At 39.6% G+C, this 27,906-nt stretch overlaps 1 protein-coding gene across 1 annotated transcript in view; it reads left to right on the forward strand.

Moving 5' to 3' along the window:
• Nucleotides 1-746: 746 nt before the first annotated feature.
• LOC110286947 (fibronectin type III domain containing protein 3C1) overlaps nucleotides 747-27,906 on the forward strand; it is a 66,091-nt gene continuing 38,931 nt past the window's right edge. The window contains exons 1-3 of the mRNA XM_021153632.2: nucleotides 747-824; nucleotides 1,473-1,586; nucleotides 1,926-2,001. Of these exons, the coding sequence (XP_021009291.1) occupies nucleotides 747-824; nucleotides 1,473-1,586; nucleotides 1,926-2,001 (268 nt within the window). The remainder of the gene's footprint in view (nucleotides 825-1,472; nucleotides 1,587-1,925; nucleotides 2,002-27,906) is intronic.

The raw sequence follows: 27,906 nt of genomic DNA on the forward strand, positions 1-27,906 counted from the left end.
AAGTGTTCTTTTACTAATGGCTGTGGAATTATCACAAGACCCTCATTTCAAGACTTGACTCCCTCCAGAGAGGTTCCTTCTTAAGCATCTTCTATCTCTCTCACATTTCCCTACCCATTTTTAGTCTAAGTGTTTATTTTGTTGTCTAGTGTCATGTATAAATCAAGTATTTTGATCAGAGAAGAAATAGAAATTTAAATGTTTTAGTTCAAAATTTTACATTAAGTTTGAGCTATTGGGTTTAATGTCTAAGACAGCTAGGTTAATTTTTGTATTTCTAACATAATTAATGGTAACTAGTTAATTCTTACAGCTATCTTTACAATATAAAACCTTATTTATAATCAGTGCCATAAATTGTATCTGTTTGTTTGAGCTAGATATAAGTGAATAAAATAGCCTATGACTTGTTTAACTAAACCCTCATTCATATTGCTTAATATGCTATTTTTGTTTGTCTTCACATGAATGAAGAGAAAACAATTAAGCAGAAACTGTCAGCTCTATGCTTGGTTCTGTAATTTGTGAAGATCAATGATTAATTTAAATGATGTCTTAACATAATTCCATTTAACTCAATCATTCCTAGAAAGGAGAATTAAGATGGAATTTCTCAGACATACCTTGTCGTGTTTTGTCATTTAAAAAAACATGATTGTGACTACATTTAATTAAACTGTAAGATTCTGTTTGTTTGTTTATTTTAGAACTACCACTTAATGTGAAAGTCAATCCTTTTAGAGTCAATGGAACATCAACTTGCACCCATTCTTTCTGAAATACCTCCGACACTGCCAGTTATCAATGGAGATCCCATGTGCCCTGTAAGAGAAGTTTTGGCTCTTTTTTATTTTCACTATAACTGGAAATGTTATAATCTGACATTACATTGGTTATTTTCCTTGAAGGACTATTGAAAATAACTTAAGACATTCAACACTAGCTTACTTACCTGTATAGCATTTCTTTTTAAACTAATTTAGCTGCTTTTTTACATTCCTTTGCACAACTTAAAAGGTCTAGTTCTATATTATTAAGTTTCTACTCTTTACAGTTTCCTAGGGTATATCTTTTGAAGTTGTGTGTTTAAAGAAGACTAACATTCCTTCGTGCTCATTCAGTAATAAGTTCAATTATATAATATTTGAAAGTATTGTATTTGAAAAGCAATTCCTTCTATTAATTGATTTCTAGAATGAAAAGGTGTAATTAAGATTTAGCATCTGCCCCTTTAATAGATTCAGGAGAACATGTAACTCAATAGATAATGTAAAAAGAAGACGAACGTTTTGTCTCTTGGGAAAAAAAAAAGATGATTCTTTCTCATAACAGCCAGAAATGATTGAGATATATGCATGCATAAAAATATCAAAATGATACTCAGTTTTATTATTAGTGGATGATAATAAACGTGTTATTTCTAAAAGTGACAAAAGTAAAAATTTTTGTAAGCAAAATTACATTTTTTGTAGGTGGAGAATTATCTTCTGGACCCTAATGCCATGGCAGTGTGTTCTAATCATTCACAGATTATGACTCAGCATAAGATGTATAACAACTGGACGTGTCCCCAATACTGGTCTCAAGTATGACGGAATCTTCAGATAACTTGTATTGTCTGGGGTTTCATTTATTTGTTTATAGAGCTTTTGTTCTGGGGGTAGATGCAGAGGAGAATGTTGTCTTCCCACCTCAATGCACCTATTTTCCATGACCTTATTAAATTTTACTTGGGTGGGGGAATGAGTTGTTCTTACTAAGGGGTATTGAATTTCTATTAGGTGTCCATTGACCTAATTGTACTCTTCTCCTTGAACATTTTGAAATCCCTATAATTTGGAAGCCTAAATATTATTCAAAATGATAATAATGACTTTTCCATAGATTTGCAAAAAGTATGCTATTAAATAATTATCTATTTCTAGATTGTATTTGTTCAAGTTAACCCTGGAGAAATCCTTACCATTAAGGCTGATGATGGATCCATTCAGAACATTCAAGGTTTGTTAAAGTAATGCTCTTACTGTTTGGGAAACTAAATATTCTTGAAATATTCCTCATAGGAGCTTAACACCAACAAGACAACCACAGCTAATCTTGCTTATCTTTCTAGAAATCTTCAAAACTAACTTTTAAAACATGAAAGGAAGTTGAATGAAGAATTGTATTGTCAGGTCGACATTGTAGATATTGATGTTTACTTATAGTTTTACTTCTGACTTCAATAATTTAAATACTTAAATTACAATATGACCTGTGCTAAAACTTTTAATTTAATAGTAAAATGTTTGAAGCAGTTAATTTACTACAGGTTAATACAGAGGACTATACTTTATGTCTAGTGAGATGTTTGTATATTTGACAGACTGGAGATTATCAAAAGACAATGAAAATAATTGCATATACTTTTAATGTTTGCATCAAATTATAAGGCCACAGAAACATATATCGGGATATATAAACCAGTTTTATACACTTCTGCATTGACAAATAAACCTATATTTTCAAAATTAAATGACATCTAAATTGTAGTCAAAGTTAGATTCAGGTTTATTGAATTTATAAAGCACAGTATAACTGATGAACAGAATAAAACAAAATTATTCAAAAGCAAATGTCATCTCACATTCTCCTCTTCTCTTTTATTTATTTTATTTTTACTTTTTTTTCTTCAATATTTTTTATTAGGTATTTTCCTCATTTACAGTTCCAATGCTATCCCAAAAGTACCTCATACCCCCCACCCCCACGCACTCCCCTACCCACCCACTCTCACTTTTTGGGCCTGGCATTCCCCTGTACTGGGGCATATAAACTTTGCAAGTCCAATGGGCCTCTCTTTCCAGTGATGGCCGACTAGGCCATCTTTTGATACATATGCACCTAGAGTCAAGAGCTCCGGGGTACTGGTTAGTTCATAATGTTGTTCCACCTATAGGGTTGCAGATCCCTTTAGCTCCTTGGGTACTTTCTCTAGCTTCTCCATTGGGAGCCCTGTGATCCATCCAATAGCTGACTGTGAGCATCCACTTATGTGTTTGCTAGGCCCCGGTATAATCTCACAAGAGACAGCTATATCAGGGTCCTTTCAGCAAAATCTTGCTAGTGTATGCAATAGTGTCAGCAGCATTTGGAGGCTAATTATAGGATGAATCCCTGGATATGGCAGTCTCTAGATGATCCATCCTTTTGTCTCAACTCCAAACTTTGTCTCTGTAACTCCTTCCATGGGTGTTTGGTTCCCAAATCTAAGAAGGGGCAAAGTGTCCACACTTTGGTCTTCATTCTTCTAGAGTTTCATGTGTTTTGCAAATTGTATCTTATGTCTTGGGTATTCTAAGTATTTGGGCAAATATCCACTTATCAGTAAGAACATATCATTTGAATTCTTTTGGGATTGGGTTACCTCACTCAGGATGATTCCCTCCAGGTCCAACCATTTGCCTAGGAATTTCATAAATTCATTCTTTTTAATAGCAGACTAGTACTCCATTGTGTAAATATACCACATTTTGTATCCATTTCTCTGTTGAGGGGCACCTGGGTTCTTTCCAGCTTCTGGCTGTTATAAATAAGGCAGCTATGAACATAGTGGAGCAGGTGTCTTTCTTACTATTTGGAACATCTTCTGGATATATGCCCAGGAGATGTATTGCGGGATCCTCTGGTAGTACTATGTCAAATTTACTGAGGAACCACCAGACTGATTTCCAGAGTGGTTGTACAAGCTTGCAATCCCACCAACAATGGAGGAGTGTTCCTCTTTCTCCACATCCTCGCCAGCATCTGCTGTCACCTGAATTTTTGATCTTAGCCATTCTGACTGGTGTGAGATGGAATCTCAGGGTTGTTTTGATTGACATTTCCCTGATGATTAAGGATGCTGAACATTTTTCAGGTGCTTCACAGCCATTCGGTTTTCCTCAGGTGAGAATTCTTGGTATAGCTCTGAGCCCCACTTTATAATGGGGTTATTTGTTTTTCTGGGGTCCACCTTCTTGAGTTCTTTATATATACTGGATATTAGTTCCCTATCTGATTTAGGATAAGTAAAGATCCTTTCCCAATCTGTTGGTGGCCTTTTTGTCTTATTGAAGGTGTCTTTTGCCTTACAGAAGCTTTGCAGTTTTATGAGGTCCCATTTGTCAATTCTCGATCTTACAACAAAAGCCATTGCTGTTCTATTCAGGAATTTTTCCCCTGTGCCCATATCTTCGAGGCTTTTCGCCACTTTCTCCTCTATAAATTTCAGTGTCTCTGGTTTTATGTGGAGTTCCTTGAACCACTTAGATTTGACCTTAGTACAAGGAGATAGGAATGGATCAATTCACATTCTTCTACATGATAACCACCAGTTGTGCCACCACCATTTGTTGAAAATGCTGTCTTTTTCCCACTGGATGGTTTTAGCTCCCTTGTCAAAGATCAAGTGACCATAGGTGTCTGGGTTCATTTCTGGGTCTTCAATTCTATTCCATAGGTCTACTTGTCTGTCGCTATACCAGTACCATGCAGTTTTTATCACAATTGCTCTGTAGTACAGCTTTAGGTCCGGCATGGTGATTCCACCAGAGGTTCTTTTATCCTTGAGAAGAGTTTTTGCTATCCTAGGTTTTTTGTTATTCCAGATGAATTTGCAGATTGCTCTTTCTAATTCGTTGAAGAATTGAGTTGGAATTTTGATGGGGATTGCATTGAATCTGTAGATTGCTTTTGGCAAGATAGCCATTTTTACAATGTTGATCCTGCCAATCCATGAGCATGGGAGATCTTTCCATCTTCTGAGATCTTCTTTAATTTCTTTCTTCAGAGACTTGAAGTTTTTATTATACAGATCTTTCACTTCCTTAGTTAGAGTCACGCCAAGGTATTATATATTATTTGTGACTATTGAAAAGGGTGTTGTTTCCCTAATTTCTTTCTCAGCCTGTTTATTCTTTGTGTAGAGAAAGACCATTGATTTGTTTGAGTTATTTTTATATCCAGCTACTTCACTGAAGCTGTTTATCATGTGTAGGAGTTCTCTGTTGGAATTTTTAGGGTCACTTATATATACTATCATATCATCTGCAAAAAGTGATATTTTGACTTCTTCCTTTCCAATTTGTATCCACTTGATCTCCTTTTGTTGTGGAATTGCTCTGGCTAGGACTTCAAGTTCAATGTTGAATAGGTAGGGAAAAAGTGGGCAGCCTTGTCTAGTACCTGATTTTAGTGGGATTGCTTCCAGCTTCTCACCATTTACTTTGATGTTGGCTACTGGTTTGCTGTAGATTGCTTTTATCATGTTTAGGTATGGGCCTTGAATTCCTGTTCTTTCCAAGACTTTTATCATGAATGGGTGTTGGATTTTGTCAAATGTTTTCTCCACATCTAAGGAGATGATTATGTGGTTTTTGTCTTTGAGTTTGTTTATATATTGGATTACATTGAAGGATTTCCATATATTGAACCATCCCTGCATCCCTAGAATGAAACCTACTTGGTCAGGATGGATGATTATTTTGATGTGTTCTTGGATTCGGTTAGCGAGAATTTTATTGAGTATTTTTGCATCGATATTCATAAGGGAAATTGGTCTGAAGTTCTCTATCTTTCTTGGATCTTTCTGTGGTTTAGTTATCAGAGTAATTGTGGCTTCATAGAATGAGTTGGGTAGAGAATCTTCTACTTCTATTTTGTGGAATAGTTTGTGAAGAACTGGAATTAGGTCTTCTTTGAAAGTTTGATAGAACTCTGCACTAAAACCATCTGGTCCTGGGCTTTTTTGGTTGGGAGACTATTAATGACTGCTTCTATTTCTTTAGGGGATATGGGACTGTTTAGATCGTTAACTTGATCCTGATTTAACTTTGGTACCTGGTATCTGTCTAGAAATTTGTCCATTTCATCCAGGTTCTCCAGTTTTGTTGTGTATAGACTTTTGTAGAAGGATCTGATGGTGTTTTGGATTTCTTCAGGATCTGTTGTTATGTCTCCTTTTTCATTTCTGATTTTGTTAATTGGGATGCTGTCCCTGTGGCCTCTAGTGAGTCTAGCTAAGGGTTTATCTATCTTTTTGATTTTCTCAAAGAACCAGCTCCTCCTTTGGTTTATTCTTTGAATAGTTCTTCTTGTTTCCACTTGGTTGATTTTGCCCCTGAGTTTGATTATTTCCTGCACTCTACTTCTCTTGGGTGAATTTGCTTCCTTTTGTTCTAGAGCTTTTAGGTGGGTTGTCAAGCTGATAGTGTGTGCTCTCTCTAGTTTCATTTTGGAGGCACTCAGAGCTATGAGTTTCCCTCTTAGAAATGCTTTCATTGTGTCCCATAAGTTTGCGTATGTTGTGGCTTCATTTTCATTAAAATCTAAAAAGTCTTTCTTTCTTTATTCCTTCCTTGACCAAGGTATCATTGAGATGAGTGTTGTTCAGTTTCCATGAGAATGTTGGCCTTCCATTATTTATGTTGTTTTTGAAGATCAGCCTTAGTCCATGGTGGTCTGATAGGATGCATGGGACAATTTCAATATTTTTGTATCTGTTGAGGCTTGTTTTTTGACCAAGTATATGGTCAATTTTGGAGAAGGTACCAGGAGATGCTGAGAAGAAGGTATATCCTTTTGTTTTAGGATAAAATGTTCTGTAGCTATCTGTTAAGTTCATTTGTTTCATAACTTTTGTTAGTTTCACTGTGTCCCTGTTTAGTTTCTGTTTCCATGATCTGTCCATTGATGAAAGTAGGGTGTTGAAGTCTCCCACTATTATTGTGTGAGGTGCAATGTGTGCTTTGAGCTTTACTAAAGTTTTTTTTAATGAATATGGCTGCCCTTGCATTTGGAGCATAGATATTCAAAACTGAGAGTTCCTCTTGGAGGATTTTACCTTTGATGAGTGTTAAATGTCCTTCCTTGTCTATTTTGATAACTTTGGGTTGGAAGTCGATTTTATTTGATATTAGAATGGCTCCTCCAGCTGGTTTCTTCATACCATATGCTTGGAAAATTGTTTTCCAGCCTTTCACTCTAAGGTAGTGTCTGTCTTTTTCCCTGAGATGGGTTTCCCATAAGCAGCAAAATGTTGGGTCCTGTTGTGTAGCCAATCTGTTAGCCTATGTCTTTTTTTTTTTTTTGATTTTTATTACATATTTTCCTCAATTACATTTCCAATGCTATCCCAAAAGTCCCCCATAGCGCCCCCCACTTCCCTACCCACCCATTCCCATTCTTTTGGCCCTGGCATTCCCCTATATTGGGGCATATAAAGTTTGCAAGTCCAATGGGCCTCTCTTTCCATTGATGGCCGACTAGGCCATCTTTCGATACATATGCAGCTAGAGACAAGAGCTCCGGGGTTCTGGTTAGTACATCATGTTGTTCCAACAATAGGGTTGCAGATCCCTTTAGCTTCTTGGGTACTTTCTCTAGCTTCTCCATTGTGAGCACTGTGATACATCCAATAGCTGACTGTGAACATCCATTCCTGTGTTTGCTAGGCCCCGGCATCGTCTCACAAGAGACAGCTATATTTGGGTCCTTTCAGCAAAATCTTGCTAGTGTATGCAATGGTGTCAGGGTTTAGAAGCTGATTATGGGATGGATCCCTGGATACGGTAGTCTCTAAATGGTCCATCCTTTCATCACAGCTACGAACTTTGTCTCTGTAACTCCTTCCCTGGGTGTTTTGTTCCCAATTCTAAGAAGGGGCACAGTGTCCATACTTTGGTCTTCATTCTTCTTGAGTTTCATGCGTTTATCAAATTGTATCTTATATCTTGGGTATCCTAAGTTTTGGGCTAATATCCACTTATCAATGAATACATATTGTGTGAGTTCTTTTGTGATTGTGTTACTTCACTCAAGATGATGCCCTCCAGGTCCATCCATTTGGCTAGGAATTTCATAAATTCATTCTTTTTAATAGCTGAGTAGTACTCCATTGTGTAAATGTACCATAATTTCTGTATCCATTCCTCTGTTGAGGGACATCTGGGTTCTTTCCAGCTTCTGGCTATTATAAATAGGGCTGCTATGAACATAGTGGAGCATGTGTCCTTTTTACCGGTTGGGACATCTTCTGGATATATGCCCAGGAGAGGTATTGCTGGATCCTCCGGTAGTACTATGTCCAATTTTCTGAGGAACCGCCAGACTGATTTCCAGAGTGGTTGTACAAGCTTGCAATCCCACCAACAATGGAGGAGTGTTCCTCTTTCTCCACATCCTCACCAGCATCTGCTGTCACCTGAATTTTTGATCTTACCCATTCTGACTGGTGTGAGGTGGAATCTCAGGGTTGTTTTGATTTGCATTTCCCTGATGATTAAGGATGTTGAACATTTTTTCAGGTGCTTCTCTGCCATTCGGTATTCCTCAGGTGAGAATTCTTTGTTCAGTTCTGAGACCCATTTTTTAATGGGGTTATTTGACTTTCTGGAGTCCACCTTCTTGAGTTCTTTATATATATTGGATATTAGTCCCTTATCTGATTTAGGATAGGTGAAGATCCTTTCCCAATCTGTTGGTGGTTTTTTTGTCTTATTGATGGTGTCTTTAGCCTTGCAGAAGCTTTGTAGTTTCATGAGGTCCCATTTGTCAATTCTCGATCTTACAGCACAAGCCATTACTGTTCTATTCAGGAATTTTTCCCCTGTGCCCATATCTTCAAGGCTTTTCCCCACTTTCTCCTCTATAAGTTTCAGTGTCTCTGGTTTTATGTGAAGTTCCTTGATCCACTTAGACTTGACCTTAGTACAAGGAGATAGGAATCGATCGATTCGCATTCTTCTACATGTTAACAACCAGTTGTGCCAGCACCATTTGTTGAAAATGCTGTCTTTCTTCCACTGGATGTTTTTAGCTCCCTTGTCGAAGATCAAGTGACCGTAGGTGTGTGGGTTCATTTCTGGGTCTTCAATTCTATTCCATTGGTCTATTTGTCTGTCACTATACCAGTACCATGCAGTTTTTATCACAATTGCTCTGTAGTAGAGCTTTAGGTCCGGCATGGTGATTCCACCAGAGGTTCTTTTATCCTTGAGAAGAGTTTTTGCTATCCTAGGTTTTTTGTTATTCCAGATGAATTTGCAGATTGCACTTTCTAATTCATTGAAGAATTGATTTGGAATTTTGATGGGGATTGCATTGAATCTGTAGATTGCTTTTGGCAAGATAGCCATTTTTACAATGTTGATAGTTCCTCTTGGAGGATTTTACCTTTGATGAGTATGAAGTGTCCCTCCCTGTCTTTTTTTAATGACTTTGGGTTGGAAGTCAATCTTATCAGATATTAGAATGGCTACTCCAGCTTGTTTCTTCATGCCATTTGCTTGGAAAATTGTTTTCCAGCCTTTCATTCTGAGGTAGTGTCTATCTTTTTCTCTGAGATGAGTTTCCTGTAAGCAGCAAAATGTTGGGTCTTGTTTGTGTAGACAGTTTGTTAGTCTATGTCTTTTTATCGGGGAGTTGAGTCCATTGATATTAAGAGATATTAAGGAAAAGTAATTGTTGTTTCCTGTTATTTTTGTTGTTAAAGTTGGCATTCTGTTCTTGTGGCTGTCTTCTTTTAGGTTTGTTGAGGGATTACCTTCTTGTTGTTTCTAGGGCGTGGTTCCCGTCCTTGTATTGGTTTTTTTCTGTTATTATCCTTTGAAGGGCTGGATTCGTGGAGAGATAATGTGTGAATTTGGTTTTGTCGTGGAATACTTTGGTTTCTCCATCTATGTTAATTGAGAGTTTGGCTGGGTATAGTAGCCTGGGCTGGAATTTGTGTTCTTTTAGTGTCTGTATAACATCCGTCCAGGATCTTCTGGCTTTCATAGTCTCTGGTGAAAAGTCTGGTGTAATTCTGATAGGCTTGCCTTTATATGTTACTTGGCCTTTTTCTCTTACTGCTTTTAGTATTCTATCTTTATTTAGAGCATTTGTTGTTCTGATTATTATGTGTCGGGAGGTATTTCTTTTCTGGTCCAGTCTATTTGATGTTCTGTAGGCTTCTTGTATGTTCATGGGCATCTCTTTCTTTAGATTTGGGAAGTTTTCTTCTATAATTTTGTTGAAGATGTTTGCTGGTCCTTTGAGTTGAAAATCTTCATTCTCATCCACTCCTATTATCCGTAGGTTTGGTCTTCTCATTGTGTCCTGTATTTCTTGGATGTTTTGAGTTAGGATCTTTTTGCATTTTACATTTTCCTTGATTGTTGTGCCGATGTTCTCTATGGTATCTTCTGCACCTGAGATTCTCTCTTCCATCTCTTGTATTCTATTGCTGATGCTCTCATTTTTGGTTCCAGATTTCTTTCCTAGGGTTTCTATCTCCAGTGTTGCCTCATTTTGGGTTTTCTTTATTGTGTCTACTTCCCTTTTTAGGTCTAGTATGGTTTTGTTCATTTCCATCATCTGTTTGGATGTGTTTTCCTGTTTTTCATTAAGGACTTCTACCTGTTTGATTAGGTTATCCTGTTTTTCTTTAAGGATTTGTAACTCTTTAGCAGTGTTCTGCAATTCTTTAAGGGATTTTTGTGCTTCCTCTTTATTGTCTTCTGCCTGTTTAGCAGTGTTCTCCTGCATTTCTTTAAGTGTGTTATTAAAGTCCTTCTTGAAGTCCTCTATCATCATCAGGAGATATGCTTTTAAATCCGTGTCTAGCTTTTCCGGTGTGTTGAGGTGCCCTGGACTGGGCGAAGTGGGGGTGCTGGGTTCTGATGATGGTGAGTGGTCTTGGTTTCAGAAGTCTTAAGATCCTGTGGCGGGTGTTGTGGGTAGCTGGCGAGAGCCTATGTCTTTTTATTGGGGAATTGACTCCATTGATATTAAGAGATATTAAGGAAAAGGAATTGTTGCTTCCTATTATTTTTGTTGTTAGAGTTGGCATTCTGTTCTTGTGGCTGTCTTCTTTTAGGTTTGTTGAAGGATTACTTTCTTGCTTTTTCTAGGGCGTGGTTTCCGTCCTTGTATTGGATTTCTTCTGTTATTATCCTTTGAAGGGCTGGATTTGTGGAAAGATAGTGTGGATTTGGTTTTGTTGTGGAATACTTTGGTTTCTGCATATATGGTAATTGAGAGTTTGGCTGGGTATAGTAGCCTGGGCTGGCACTTGTGTTCTCTTAGTGTCTGTATAATGTCTGTCCAGGATCTTCTGGCTTTCATAGTCTCTGGTGAAAAGTCTGGTGTAATTCTGATAGGCCTGCCTTTATATGTTACTTGACCTTTCTCCCTTACTGCTTTTAATATTCTATCTTTATTTAGTGCATTTGTTGTTCTGATTATTATGTGTCAGGAGGAATTTCTTTTCTGGTCCAGTGTATTTGGAGTTTTATAGGCTTCTTGTGTGTTCATGGTCATGTCTTTCTTTAGGTTTGGGAAGTTTTCTTCTATAATTTTGTTGAAGATATTTGCTGGTCCTCTAAGTTGAAAAATCTTCATTCTCATCTACTCCTATTATCCGTAGGTTTGGTCTTCTCATTGTGTCCTGGATTTCCTGGATGTTTTGAGTTAGGGTCTTTTTGCATTTTTCATTTTCTTTGATTGTTGTGCTGATGTTCTCTATGGAATCTTCTGCACCTGAGATTCTCTCTTCCATCTCTTGTATTCTGTTGCTGATGCTTGCATCTATGCTTCCAGATTTCTTTCCTAGGGTTTCTATCTCCAGCGTTGCCTCACTTTGGGTTTTCTTCATTGTGTCTACCTCCCTTTTTAGGTCTTGGATGGTTTTTTTCAATTCCATCACCTGTTTGGTGGTGTTTTCCTGCAATTCATTAAGAGATTTTTGTGCTTCCTCTTTAAGGTCTTCTACCTGTTTAGCATCGTTCTCCTGTATTTCTTTAAGTGAGTTATTAAAGTCCCAAGGTGTGTCGGTGCTGGAAGGGACTTGTGCCCTGGTCAGGCCGGGTTTTCTGCCTCCTCTTCTCTTTTAAAAAGATGCAAGCATATATATCTTTACTTCATGTATGTACATAATGTACTGTGATTATAGCTCCATTGCTCTCTCTTGCTGCCCTCCCTCTGATGACACTCTTCCTTTTCTCCTCTAGTCTCTCTTCTCCTTTCATGGGTATCGTTGCTTGGTTTTGGTGATCCATTGAGTTTAATTAGGGTTACTTGCATGAGCATGGGTGAAGGGTTTTGTATAGAAGTGTGTATCTTAGGAGTGGCTATACTGCAGAAGAAAATGTCTACCTCTACCAACCACCACTAACTGCCAATAATTCTTCAGGAAGGTGTGGGAACTTGTGAGCCCTCTCCCCTCTAGAAAGAGTTAACTATCTATAAATCTTCTATTTTTTAAACATTCTGTTAAAAGGTAAATCTCTTATTAATTACCAATCTAAAGCAACAAAACTATATATACATTATATAAATATGTATCATATACACACAATGGGTGTTTAATTGATCAGTTTTAGACTGCTTTATAGATAGGGCCTTTAGGCAGCTCATTTATTTACATTTCCAACAAATATTTCTTTAATATCTAGCATGCACCATCATTGCAGTGTATACCTAGTAATAATAATGTCCAAGAGAGAGGACACACATATAAAGTATTATGTATAGTAATTTCACTATACTATTATAGTATTTTAATTATGCATACATATTTTATTATGTATAAAACAGAAATAATCTCAATTTTAAATAGTCAATAATAAAGTTATTGCTTTATGTCCATAGACTTACTAAAGTAAGATGATTTTTTTGTTTTATGCTAACTGTTCTATATTATAAGGTGAGTTTGATCTATTGTTGGGCCTGGAATGACAGTAACAAGCCAGAGGCTCAGTAAATGTGCTTACCAGGTCAAAATAGGCAGAAAATATTGATTAAATCTGCAGAACTAGAGACATGGTGGGCATTTAGTGACAGAGACAATCACCCCCTGAAGGGGAATGGGGTTCCTTTATACAGTTAAGGAAAGTTACTTAGTCTTCCTTCATGTGCCATTTGCATAGGTCTATATTTGGATACATAAGCAAGCTTATTAATATTTTGTTAAGTAGTAAATATTATAGCACAAGTTGTTGGGATTTTGGTCATATGGAATAAGGCAGCATGGATCCTTAAGATTTATTAGACTTTAAAACAAGACATAGTCATACATCTTTAGTCCTAGCACTCAGGAGGCAGAGGTAAGAGGATCTCTGTGAATTTGAGGCTAAACTGGTCTACATAGTTCTAGAACAGCCAGGGTTACATAGAGAGACCCTATCTCCAAAAAAACTATTATTAGGCTTTTAATATTTGTAGAAGACCTTACAAGGCACTGTGGTCAGGCTGCACATAGTGAGGGGCTGATGGTTAAAATGTGGGGATTTTTCTTTTATTTTTAGCCTTTTTATCTCTAAATTTGCTCCCTGACAAAGTAGTAAGATCAAGTCATTGGCAAGGTGCAAATATCATCATCTGGCACTTCTGCAGTGCTCAGACGGATTGTCAAAGGGACCTATTGATGTTGCTGATATATTGTAGTGTTTGAAGACCATGGGCAAAATATAGAAGGCTTAAGCATTTTGGAGGGAAAGAATAAATGACTATCTCAAGAGGTTGAAGGCCTAACTGTAACATCAACTTGGAGACTGTAAAGTCCTTGATGGAGGAAGACAGGCACTGATGTCAATGGTAATGGTAATGGCCCTACAACAGGGCCATGGGAATTTAATGACTTTTAATATGAAAAACATCAGTCATACCAAATGGTTAAGTGAAAGAGAGAGAGAGAGAGAGAGAGAGAGAGAGAGAGAGAGAGAGAGAGAGAGAGAGAGACTATGTCTGTGAGTGAGCCCAGGAGATGAAAGCCAATCAGTCCCATGAGTCCTTCCATAGGAGCCATCCCTCACTCTCCATTTGATGAGATGCCTGTTCTTTAAGTCTTATGACTACACCTTGTACTATCCCTGCTTAATTAGCATATACATGATATTTCTGTCCAAGGGCCAGGCAGGTACTCTTTGGACTACTATAAACAATTCTACCAGTTTAATTTTCCAAATGAAGCCTTAGGAGAATTAAACTGGACCTGAAGGGATTTCCAGGGTCACCTAAATATAGTCTACTCCCAAAGACTATTTTGGCCAACAAGTATAATAAGCATAAGAAGCCAATGGTACCTATATTCTGGTACCTATATTTGCCATAATAGCTTATCCTACTAAGAAGAGTATCAGATGAAAAGCCTCTGAGTCAAGAGATTACAAAAGAAGGCACAGAGAGGAGATGGTTGAAAGGAGCAACCTGGATATCAAGAGCACTAGTACAGGTATCAAATAAATTAGTGAGAACATAACAAGAGAACTTCGTTCTACATAGGAAGGAGGATGCTGAGGAATACACTTGGTGATAATTAGATAGAAAAGTAAGTGATTAGGACATTTTAAAAGGAGGAAGCTGATGCATGAAAGAAATTGTGGCAAGCCAAGGCCATTCCAAGAAAGAGCTGAAGCTAAGGGATTTCATGTTGAAATAATTAGACTATTATAGTTTTCTAATCCTAGTAGAATTGGGGGAGATCAATTTGGACTCACTATTGGTCATTATCGGAGAGAGGAAATATGAAAAGCTTTCTGAGAAGAGGCAGAATCTTATCAAAGAGACAGACTGCAGTGACTAGGGGCTAGTTTGATGGAATTGGGAGTTTAATTTAGAAGTGTTTAAGAACACATGCCTGTGAGTGTTGAAGGTTGCCTTGGATTGGGGGTATTTGAGAAAGGTATTTTCTTCTTGGTTTTTTGTTTTTTTTTTTTTTTGTCCTATCTAACAGGAAAATGAAGTCACATGATAAAATAATGCCCAGAGGAATGGACTTTTCCCTGTGGTCCTAACAAAAATGGAAGTCTGGCTTAAAAAGACAATCTGGAGAATAAAGGGATGTGGAAGAGACATCTGTGTTTCTATTCATCCACATGAGTGTTGGAAGTTGTCCTACATGATAGAGATTCCATTAGAAGTATATATGGAGAGAGACTGGGTTCATTTAAATGGAGTGGCTGGGTAAAACATGATAGTCTGGTTAGGAGTTGTAGTCAGACAAAGCCAGAAATCCTTTACAAGAGTTGAGTTGTTTTATTAGAGGAGTTCATGGACCTTTTGGAAAAGATGATAAGGGAAAATGGCTGTAGGATGTAGGAATAGGAAGGAGAGGACAATGAAAGTCACAATGGTTAAAAGTGTCACCATGGGATAATTTTAGGTAAGAAATATAATAATAATGGTTGTGAAGATGTGAAGAAGCCCTCTGTACTATATAGGAACACAGAGAGGGGTGAAGCTGGAGGAAGTGATTCAAAGGAAGTGATAACTTCAGTCCAAGAATCAGTTAAGAAACCTCCCTAAGGACCACAAGATGGTTCTGCATGAAAAAGTTCTTACCATGCAAACCTGTAAACCTGAATTTAATTTCCAGAGATCAAGAATAAGGAGAGAACTGACTCCTGACATTGTTCTCTGGCCTCTACCCATGAATGCCTGCACTCACTCACACATGCACATATAATACATACACATACATACATACATACATACATCTCTCTAAAGGAAATTTTTGAGTATGAGTTCCCTAAACTGTTATAAAAAGAATATCAAGGGAATATGAGGAAAGAGCTTGTAAAATTAGAACATTTTTTTAAAAAGCAAGAAAGAGAACTAGCTACTCATTGGGATCTAGGGCACTTTAAGACTCTGTTTCACCTTGAGTCTTACTGTAAGAGAAGTCTGATCTCTAAGAGGTTCATGGAAGCAGGCCTTTTGAGCTAGGGGTGGGCACAAGATTCACACTGGACAGATGAAGCCATGTGAAATAGGTTTTATAGATTGGCTGTTTTGGAGACCTGAGTAACACTTGGCAAAATCTGATCCAAACAACTTCAAGAGGTCTTTTAAAATGTGAGGGAGTCTTTAAGATAAACTCAATCTCCTGCATTTGTGGAAAATGACCATCACTTTTGTGTAGTTAGTGAAAATTAGTTTATTTCATGACCTTGCAAATATGAGCATTAGTCTAGAATGGCAGATTTGCCAATTAAGCACAGAAAACAGTCTTTATAAGCCTAACATAAGCCTCTTCCTCCCTTTCCTCGTTGACTGAGTAATTAGGAGGATGGAGTATTGCATTTCTCTAGCCACTTTAGCACTTGTCTTTTACTCAGCAAATATCATGTGTGGGTTTATCTCTACACTTTACATTCTCTTTATTTTAAAAACGGATCATGTACATGATCTTGCTGCATTTCTAGCTCTATGGCTAATTGTTTTCTATTTTTTGTTTTTTGTTTTTTTCGAGACAGGGTTTCTCTGTATAGCCCTGGCTGTCCTGGAACTCACTCTGTAGACAAGGCTGGCCTCGAACTCAGAAACCCACCTGCCTCTGCCTCCCAAGTGCTGGGATTAAAGGCATGTGCCCCCACGCCCAGTGGGGTTATTTTCTATTTTAAACGTGTAGTTTGGGTGTGTGTGGTAGCTTAGCAAGTGTGGGTTAGGGGGCATGGATAGCCAGACTAACAGACTCCAGCAGGGATCCAGTGTTCTTTGTTTATCTATATTTGAACCTATTCTGGCTCAAGGTAGTTTCGAAAATTGACTTTTTTCCTTATTTCTTATAGGCTAATATGAGGAGATAATACCCTAAAAGTGAGTTCAGGTTTGGTAGTGAGGGATAGTCTTGATCATCTGTCCTAGTGGTATACAGAAATAGGTAATGAGCCTCTAGACCACCAGGTCTGCCTCAAGACTTTGGAGGGGCTGGGGTGTCGACACCATTTAAGGGACTTGCTGGTTCTATCTGATCCCCAGTGGAGAATCCTTGAGATTTTTAAGGATCTAGTGTGGCCTGTGAATCATCATGCTCTAGGCTTAATTGAGAAATCTTCCCAACAAAGAGAGCCATGAGTGCTGATGCCTGAGGGAAGGCCCCTGGCTTCAAAAGATAACCATCTGGGCACTGAGCCGCCCAAAGCCTTTGTTGAAACTTCCACTGCTACTCCCTTTTGCTCATATACATACAAAGAAAAAATTTATTAAGACCTTACAGAGCTAATGCTAGGTAGGAGGTAAATCTGCTTTAGGAGATCTAGGGTTCATATCATTTCAGGGGTCCAATCTAATGGCTCTTCCTCTGTTTCCCCTAAGTCTTCATAGACAAGTTTAGCTATCAAGTCAAACTGGGAAACCCAGATCATGTAAAATTCCACCCTTCCTAAAAAGTTTCTTAGCAGGTTTCAGCTGGAGTATCATAGGTGAAACAAGATTGTTGCAGTGCTGTTAGTGTAAGTCCCAGTAAGTTGACCTTTTTTTTTTTTTTTTTTTTTTTTTTTTTTTTTTTTTTTTGGGGGGAGATCTGGGCCTTTGAACAAAAAGATCTTATAGCCACATGAAGACAATTTTTGAAAAGTTAGAACAGTATTTTGTTCTGAAGTGGATTTACTGAGTTACAGATTAATATTCACATACTGAAGGAGGCTACTCCTAGGGAGAAATTTAAGACAGGAAAGGTCTCTGTACAGATAGAGTTTAAACATCAGGAAAGATAAGGCTATCCTGAAATGTCTAAGATAAGACTACTGAGTAACTTGGGTGAAAGGGGTCCTACCATTATGACATAAACAGGAGCTGAGAGTTTGGGTAGACAGGAATACAAAAGAAAGCATCTTTAAAGTCTAACACTGAGAACCAGAAGATATTAGAGGATGTCTGTTCTAAGAGAGTTAAGGATCAGAAACAATGGCATAGATCAGAACTTCATTTATAGTCCTCAAATCTTAGGCTGTTCTGTGGTACAGCCAAACAGGGATGTCACATGGAGAGTTGCAGGGATATAGTAGCCCAGAATTTATCAATGAAAGACTAAGTTTTTTCCTGACTTAAGGCATGAAAGGATATTGGAACATTCTGGATAAGCCGTTGGGATCCTTAGGGACAACTGTGATAGAAGTAGCTGTTAGGGAATATCCAAAAATGGAGATATCCCATTTCAGGAGAAAATTCTTGTATGATGTAAGCATCTACTTTGGAGAATATATAGAGGACCTTTGAGGCCCTAGACAGCAACATATCACTCCAGAATAGGCGATACAGTACTAAGAAAGCCATAGAGTCTCTGGAACCTTAAGTGGATCTAAAGTTTAAACATTGATGTCTGCCTAGGAGGGGAATGGATCAGCTAGGTTGGACCAGAAAAGAATGAGTGAAAAGCTGTTTGTCTGAGACCAAGGTGCCAGAGACGAGAAGGTGGTCAAGACACAAACTTTCACTTTCTTGTTGATAACTGTTTTCATCCCTACCAGTTCAAGAACTGCTAAAGGCTCATCTATAGAAATGGAGAATACAAAAGTCTGTAGAGCCTTGGGGTTTGTCTAAGTTACTATTGCTGTGAGGTGACGCCATGACCATGGCAACTTATGAAAGAAATTTAATTTAATTCACAGCTTGCTTACATTTTCAAAGAGTGAATCTATGACCATCAGGGTGGGAAGCATGGCAACAAGTAGACAAACATAGTGGAGCAGTCGCTGGAAGCTTACATCTTATCCAAGAATTGGAAGAAGAGAAGAGAGACTAGACCTGGCTTAGGCTTTTGAAACCTCAAAGCCCAACCCGAGAGATATTCCTCTTTCAAAAAGGTCACAGCTACTCCAAGACCACACTTCCTAATTCTCCCTAACAGTCCACCATCTGAGAACCAAACATTCAAATATATGAGCCTATGGGGCCATTCTTATTCAAACCACCACAAGGCCTTATAAGTCTTTAGGGAGAGTGGTACCTATTTCCTTACTGGGAACAAAATGTAAGAATAAAAGGAAGACAATGAGGCAAACCCACAGTGGTAGGGAGAAGTCTGTTTCTTAAATAAACCTGAGAAAGGAAGAGAGCAAAGTTTGTTTACAGGCTAGAATTTTTATTGGAGCTGAAGAAGGAACTGAGGTCAGGTTGTGCCAGGTAGTAATCATGTATAAACTAGGATGTGCAGGAATGATATTAGTGGTGTTGATTTGAGGAAATTGACTATGGAAAGTTGTAACTGCTGGCCACCGGAAGGCTGTTGCAGCTGGAATGTAAGCACAGGAAGAAGGGGTATTCACGATGGAATGTGGTTTATAGTGAGGAAGGGAGTAGAGTGGAGTGCCCTCCCAAGTCCTATTCTTGAACTCTTGATTTTTACTTTATGGTTACAAAAGAAGATGGGGCAGCATTGGCTCTCTTTGCTCAGAAGAACATGAGGCTTAGAAGTGAAGGGTCTGCCAAATAAGGATACCTTTGACTTGTTCTTGAGAGATTGCACAAGAGTTTGTGACTCTGAAGGTTGCTAGGGAGAGGATCATCTGCATATCCAGGTGTATCTTGACAGAGGTCAAGATCTGGACTCCAATGAGTAAATAAGAAGAGAAGACTAATATTATAGGTTACAGGAAGGTTTCCTATAAGTCTTCACATGGCACACACAGGTCTGGGAGCCACAAATTCAGAAGATTCCAGTGGTGGGTGCTAGGAAGGGGAAAGATCAGAACAGGCTATCTGGAAGAGCTTCCATGGATATCCTCATTTGGAGTTAGAGTGAACGTGCCAGAGGAAGATGGAGTGTCCAAGGGCTGGGGGGTGCATAACAATCTAAAGGGGACACTTCCAAGGTTAAGTTGTGAAGGTACTGTACTAGATTTTAGAAACTCAAATAGCAGATGGAAATGGAGGTGGAGAGGGAAAGAGGAGGTCAAAGGGTAGAAAAAGAAGGACAGGAAGAAGGGAAGTCAGGACAGTGGCCTCTTCCCGAGCAGCTGAAGGATCAGGATTAGCTAACTGATTACTTAAAGGTGCACAGTTCAGTTAGTCTAAGCAGTTCACCAGACTGAAAAGAAGGAGGTGTGTTGGTGTGGTAGATGGGGAAGGTGTGGTTAACTTGCAGTTGCATACAAAGGACTGAAGGCTGCCAAGAGGTATGGAGAAAATAAATACAAGGGATGCAAAGGGTGACTTGGCAGCCAGGCAAAGGGCCTTTTGGTTTGGCCTCCTAAAGAGATGTTGAAGGGTTGTAAGCCAGTAAGAAGTCTCTGGAAATTAGTTATAGTGACCTGACTGTACAAGTCTTTGCCTCAATGCCAGTCATCCCATGCACATAGTTGATTTCAAGTATTCTAGTAGGTGTGGTGCAGTTCCCCTGTCAAAGAAAGCCAGACAGATATGGAGCAGGAAACCTGATCTGCTACCAGGTACAGGTAAACATAGTCACAAAATGAGGAGAACATGGAGGAGTTGTGGGATTTCATGAGATACATGGAGAGTAAGACAGTCTGGTTGAGGTATGGAAGTAATGATCCCTTTCTGACAGAGAGAGAGAAGGAGAGAGAATTAAGGGGAGGAACATGTTGGGAAGTACTTCAGACAGCATGCCATAAGCTCTCCTTGTCTTCTGCGATGCAGCTGACACACATCAGACTACTATTTTGGTGAGATATCAGTAGGATTCCTGAAATAGGGCTCCTGAACTGGGCCTCCTTAAACAGCTCCTCTGGTTGAGCAGAGCTGTTCTGCCTCTGTGATGGAGTAAGAAAGGATCAAGAAGTGATGTATACAGAGGAAAGAGACAATGGGCACATCCTGGCCCTAGAATGCTAGGGCAGCCCAAAGAGAGATCATTCCATTCCCCAGGGTGACAAAGTCTTTGTCTGTGAGATGTTCTTGGCAGTGAATGGTAGCATCCCCTATAGTCAATATGAATGCTTCACAGAGGAGAGGGAAAAGACTGTCATTGATGATGGTGTTGGCCTTTGGTATAAGGAAACCACCATTATCTCCAAATCTAGAAGATGGAGTGAATCATGCTATAGGTAGGTAGTTATAGAGAGCCACGATAGATGATCACTGCAGTGTTCCAGGCTGAGGATTGGACCCTGCAAGTGCAATGAGCTCTGCCTGCTTAAGAAGGAGGAAGTTTGCCTCTTCTACTCATTGAAAATGGAAGCAGTTGAGATTTTTATGCTATACCTCAACAATGGGAATCAAACCAGTGGGGGGGGGGGTCTTTGAGGGATCTACCCTCAATCAAACAATCCAGGGTCCCAGGAATGGGGCTAGAATTGAGCTGGTGGGAAACCTTAAGGGAGTCATCTACTGTCTCTAAGTAATGGTGAAATGTGTGTTTGTGTCACAAGAAGGGTGTTGTCTGTAGCTGGGAGCAGAGCGTCATGGATACTGAAGGGAACAACTGTCCAGAGGCTGCAGGGTAGAGAAAAATGATGTGACAAGACGGAGGCAAAAGGATGAAATAGAGGAGAGGACAGGAAAAAACAACTTAGTAAAGGACAGATTGAAGGCAATGATGAAGTGCAGGAACAGTCATTGCCTGAAGTTAGAGACATAGGCGTCAGCTCAGATATTTGCATCAGTTCCTTTAGACAAAGGCAGTTAGTCTAGAATGCCTAAGGCCTGATTGCAAGCACTGAAGATGTAAAGGTGGAAACATTAGAATAGGTTGGGGAGACAAAGAGCAGGAGTTCTAGGAAGAGCCAGCTTCGGGACTATAAAGACTTTATGTATTTCTAGTGTGGAAACCAAGTGATCATTGACATCACCATTTAATGTAGTATAAAAGGGTTCTGAGATGAGAGCAATGTTGAGGACACAACTTGCAATAGGTTATGAGATTTAAAATGAAAGAAGATCCTTCTTGGCATTAGGAAATGGATTGGCCTAATGTCCTCCTTCCAGGAAGCAAGAATTGAGTGTGGTATGGGGGTTACTGTCAGGCCTAGATATATGATCTGGTTTGGATCAACTAAGCCTTGCTTCTACACACTTGATATCTAATGTTGCCTAGGAACTTGAAGAAGATATGAGATTCAGGAGACAATTTGTCAGGAAGAAAGCATAAGAACATGTGTTCTATGTCTTAGAGAAGGGACTTTGGAAGAGTTTGTCCAAAGTACTGAATAGTTAGAATCCCTGAGAGAGGACAGTCAAGGTAAGGTGTTGGTAGAAATTTGAGTCATGAATCAGGTAAGAAGGTCACAGGACTTGAGGTGGAAAGTAGTGGTGAAGAAAGAACCATTGAGGTCCAAGACTGTGAAGTAATGACCAGGGTAGGTTGAGAATGGAGGACCTAAGAGTTGAGGACTACTTGGTGGAAGGGTTCACTCTTAGAAGAAACCCTTTGGTTTCTAGACTGATGGATGGGCATATTTTGGAGTAAGATCTCACAAATGGAACTAACAGAAACAATGAAATGAAAGATGATGGAGTTGATACCCATAACCCTGAGGAGGAGAATGGGTATTAGGCTATCAAAATATATTTAGAAGGGTTATTGAGGGAGCTGTGTGCAATTGATGCTATTGGGCAATACTAGACAACTTTGTTTCATACAATGGGGACACCCTAGGAGTTGCAGTGAAAGTCAAGGAATGAATGAGCTTCTCTGTCAGCTGCAGCCTAGCAAAAGAGGATAATTTGATAGAATTCGAGCTTATGGAGTAAATCCCTCCCTAGTAAGCAAAAGGGACAGGAGGGTAAAAAAAAAGGAGTTCTGTGGATAAAGTCCTGGAAGGAGAGGGTGAATAGGGGTGTGGTATATGGAATCTTAGGTTTTCCTTTTATGACAGCAAAAGGTAAGGAAACTCCTGTAGTTGTTCCCTGGTGATCAGTTAGAACAGAATTAGTCAATTGCACCAGTATCCAAAAGAAAGGGCATGGTCTTGTCATATATGATCATAGCTACCCTATGTTGTGTGGACTTAGTGTTAAAGGCACAGAGGATCTTGGATACCTTTATTCCTCATTTGATAGCATCAATACAGAAGAAAGATGCTTAAGAGGACATTTGTGACTATTTTAGGTAGAGGACTCCAGTCTGTGAATGTTCCACCCTAGCTGTGACAGCCCATATTCTAGGGCCCTTGGTGACTAAAAACTAGGCATAGTTTGGTGGGTAGCCTCAGGTTTAGACAAATCTTTGCCCATTGTCAGAAGTATTACAACAAAACTTGGTACCAGTAGATCAGAAGTATAGTGACAGAATTCCTTAGAAGCCTCTTGGTTTGGATCTTTTATGGCCAAGACAACCATGTGATATTTAATCTGTAACTTGTAAAATTAATGACTTTTTAAAGCTTAAATTGCATCCACTGTATTGTTAAAGACATGAAAGTTCAAGTTAAATAGGTCCCTTTCTGGGATCTGTGGACCCTCCTCAAGGCATTGGAACTTTCATTTTAATGGCTGTGGCTAAATGAGAAATGAACCAAAAGTGGAAAACAGTTTTCAGGAAGCTTGGGATTAAGATTGACAAATTTAGAAAGTCCAGGTTAATCCAACTGAAAGGGGACTGAGTTCTCAATTAGAGCCTGTGTTACTTCCCTAAGCCGCTAAATGGTTTATCTACCACCTTATGAGTCCAATGGGCAATGCCAGCTGAAATACTGGAGAAAATGTGGTTGAGTCATTGGTGACCACAATCTCTCATTCAATTAGTGTTCTCTCTAGGAAGAGTCATGGCTATCTTCAAGTGATCATCAGCTGCTTGACGAACAAGACTGTCAGAATGGTCCTCAGCCCCTTCAGAAATGTTCTTTCTCATTCAGGGTTAAAGAGGAATAAAGGATAATGTAGTAACCCAGTCAGGTCAGGGCAAATAGTTGGGTCATGTGGAAAAACTGTCTATGGTCATGGTCAGTAGGATCCATAGAAAAGGAAAACTACATGGCCTCTATTCAGACCAAGTGGGACTTGGAAAAGGAAACTGGATTTGAGATAGTTCGTAGAGTCTGGCAACCTCATTTATGGAGAAAATGGTCCTAGACAGCATGAAATGGGGAGAGATCACAGGGTGGGAATCATGTAACAGATGAAATGTTAATGATGATGGGTTGAATCATAGGGCCATGGAAGCAGGAGTGTGATGAGAGCAAAAAGAGTGGAGGGTCAGGGAGCTGGACCCGAGGAGGCAAACAATGCCTGTTTTCTGGTGGCAAGCTCTCCTCAGAAGGAGAGGAAGTAAAATTCCTGAGGTGAGTGATTCTATAAGGCTTACACTAGAAAAGAGGTTACTGGAAGGGGGTTGCTGGGGACTTTTTGAAATGATCAGAATCGTCTTATGGGTTAAAGGAGATAGTGTTAATGGTTAAATTAGGATGTGTTGAAACAGTATATTCAGGTAAAGTCTGGCTTCAGGAAATTGAAACTGCTTCATGAAATGGAATTCCCTTCAAAGCAAGATGATCATGAATCCTGTCACTCAACTCAAACTCATACTTCAGTAGGAAGACAGGGCAACATAGTCTCTAAATGGAACTTCCTGCCAGGGAGGGGAGAAAGCTCTAGGAAGAATGGGTCTAAAGGACAAGGGCAGCTCTAAGGTGTTCTTGTGACTTCACTAGGAGAAACTACAGTAATCCTGTGAGGCAAAACTTCTAAAGAAGTTAGTAAGCAAGTAAAGGAGAGGAGTCCCAAGGAAAGCAAGACGAAAGGGGCAACCAAAGAAAACAGCTAGGACAATGAAGATTCCAACTATGAGCTGCTGTCCTGCAAAACAGCAATGGCTCTATCCCTTAACCTCTGTAATCAATCTCTACCAAAGTTGACTTATTGATAAGGTAGACTTGATCATTCATAACTGCACATATTTGCCAGTAAGTGGTCTCCAGGAGACCAAGATACTATATGACAAACAGCAGCTAGGGAACAGATCTGGTCATGGACTGCCAGGAGCTGATGTACAACATCATATCCTGTAAAACAAGTATTGAGACTTTCTAATACTTGTTTGGAAGTCCATGTGCCCACTTCTGACAGATCCCCAAGATTGGTAGAAGGAAGATCATCTTCACAGACCAGTGTGTCCTGACAGAAGGCAAGTTCTGGATTGGGATTTGTGCGTCAGTAGGAAAAAGTTAGAATGTGGAAGAGAGGAAGGTAAGAGGACACTCTTATCTGATAAAAGGAAGAGATGTGGATGCCTGGGAACTGCTAATACAAAAGATTCCAGTGCTATATGACAAGCACACAAGTAGAAAGGTTAAAGCAGGATATCTGGAAGAGCTTCCATGAGTGTCTGCATTTGGTGCTAAGAATGAGTGAGCCAAAGGGAGGTGGAGTGTCCAAAGGCTGGGGCTGTGACAAGGTGCATAGGGTGGCATGACAATCTGATGGAGACACCTCCAAGGTTAAGTTGAAAATACTTGATTTAAAGAACAGGATTTCAGGGAAATCATGAGTATGAATTCAATAGCAGGGGAGATGTAATTGGGGGGAGGAAGGGATAGCAAAGTAATTAATGGTGGGAAAAGTAAGACACAAGGAAGGGATCAGAAAGCCAATCACTTCCCTGGAAATCAGTAGGTCTGATTTTGATTTCTGAGTTGGGGCAAGAGTGGTTAGGGTAAGGTGGCAACGATCAGATTATAAGCTACAGAAGTTACATAGGTTGCCTTGGTAGGCCAGAAAGAGGCCTTTATATCATAGCCAGTGATGAGATACTAAGGAGGTTATAGGTAGGTATGTGATCTTTGGAAACAATTATGGTGGCCTGCTTGCAGAAATCTTTGCCTCCATTCCAGACATCCCCATGTGTGTATACAGATCCAGTGGTGTCTGGTCAGGCAGGGTGCAGTCCCACTTCTGGAGCAAGCCAGGCATCAATGGGCTTCAGGAAAGCTTTGTCAGGTATTGAGGCAAGGGTAGTCAGACCTAACAGGAGGAGTGGACAGAATCATTGAAGCTCTTCTGGAGATTGGTAGTGAGTGGGGTGCTCTGGTTTAGCTATCAGATAAGGACTCAGACCCTGTCTGAGAGGGAGGGAATCAAGAAAGAGTGGTAACAGGTTTAGGTGGAAGACTATGGGTATGCATTCATCCATATTCTCTATGATGCAGATGAGGCACAACAAGGTAGGTCCTGTGCAGGTGGGAGAGTATTTAGTAACTAATGTGTTCATGTCTCCTGGGCCAAAGGAGAAGTAGTAGTACCAGTGGGAACAACCTTGAAGTTTGGATGTGGGAGGATCCTTCTTTTAAGAGGAGCTTGTGCAGGCCCTCACATGTGGGCTTTAGAGGGTTCACTGAAGTGAGAATCAAATCAAGATTTCAAAGTAGGAAGAGCAAGGAATAGTCTATTGTGTCATAGATGGAAAAGGGATCCTGGAAATTAGCAAAGGATAGTAGAAGGGTCTGAATAACTAAAATAGAGATGTATTTGATGAAGCAGGATGGTGATTTGATGGGTTCCAATTGAAAGGATGTGTGGGCAAAAGTGAAGGCCTATACATTAACTCAGGAGGGCAGGGAATGAGAGGGTTATAAGAAACCTCAGGAAGTTTGAGGAATGCTTGGGTCAAGAAAGAAATCCAGTCCATATTTAGCTGGAGGGAGGAGCAGGCTAGACAGTTCTGAAGATCCATTCACTCTCTCTCCTTTCCCATAGGACCAGCTAAGAGAAGAATGTACAAACGTCTGTAAATGTTTAGGGTACTACTGATCCATTGAGATGTTTGATAAACAAATTCAGAGCCATTGTCAAATTGAATGGGGGGCATTAGAAATGACATCTCTTGGTAGCCTTGAGGCCACAATGGAGACACATTTGCTAGAAATGGGGAAATCCTCTACCCAACCTGTGAAAGTGTCAACCACAGCTACTACCAGGAAGTACTTGGTGCATCTTATGGGAGGATGGCATGAGTTGCACAATAAGTAGATGAGTCATGAATGGTGGGTGCCTAATACTAGCTAGAAGAGAGACCATTGACAAATGTTACATTGTTTACAGAGATCCCGTAAGCATATTTTCATAAGAGCTGGCAGAGATGAGCTTGTGTAGTAAGAACAGGTCAGAGGGGAAAGGAGTTGGCCTGGAAAGTAGGAATGGCTAAGGAAAAGCTAGGAGGTGAGGAAGAGACTAGTAGGTTGTTAAAATACTACTAAAGTACTCAAAGGTTGGCCTTGGTGTATCTGAGGTGTTCTGCTGATATGAGAAGATAAATTTGAAAGGAAGAGAAGCTATGTAAAACAGTCAGAGGGAATAGATAGTGGGACACATCATGGCCCTTGGCCAGCTAATAGGGTCAGGGGTTAGGCAATCATGTTCCCAAAGTGGAGCCTTCTGGTAATGGGGCGGCTTCAAGGACACACAGCAGAAGTTTCCTGTTCATAAGGAGAAGTCCTTTGAAGTAAGGAAACACTACTCTGTCCAAGTGTGGGACTTGGAATGAATGATGTCATAGGAATTTTAAAGTGAGCATAGATGCTAGCTGTCCTATTTCTAGCTAGATATAGAGCCTCTACCTGCACCTCGTCCACATTGGACAATGATCTCTGCATGCTTAAAAAAATAGTCATCTGAAAAGGAAGGGGACTTGCCTCAGCCATCTACTGGGCTAAGCAATCAAAATCATCATGGTAGCATTCTAAGATTGTTATCAAGCAAGATGGATATGAGGGTTCCTGGAAAACTCCCATCAGTGAACCTATCCAGATGTCCAGGAATGGGAAGTGCCACAAAACCATACAGTCCTATCCATTATCTTATAATAATTATGAAATATTTGGGCCCCAAGAAAGATATTACATGAATTTGTATAGAAAGAAGTGTTGTTAGGGTTGAGTGGATTCCAGGGCTGAAGAGAAACTGGACATTGGGGAAGGGAAGTGTGACAAGATTGGGAACAAAAGGAGGAAGTGGAGAACAGTGCAGAGGGGCTGATCATATTGCACAGAGGTGGGGAACAAAGCACAGGTTGAAGGAGAATAACTTTGAAGGGTCTTGGGATGACCAGAATGGTAGTTTCTAGAACTTTAAGGCATAAGGGGCCAGCTCTGATATACAGTTAAATTTGTTTTAAGAAGTGGGCAACAGGTCAGAGTGAGTCTCCTAGTGGTTGGACTAGATGGACTAAGGCCTAGTTATGAGCACTACAGAGGTAATGGTAGGGAAGAGTCAGGAAGTACTGGGAGCCGAAGG

Source organism: Mus caroli, unplaced genomic scaffold (assembly GCF_978045245.1).
Source record: "Mus caroli unplaced genomic scaffold, Mus_caroli_1 scaffold_5, whole genome shotgun sequence".
In the NCBI taxonomy this organism is placed as follows: Eukaryota; Metazoa; Chordata; class Mammalia; order Rodentia; family Muridae; genus Mus; species Mus caroli.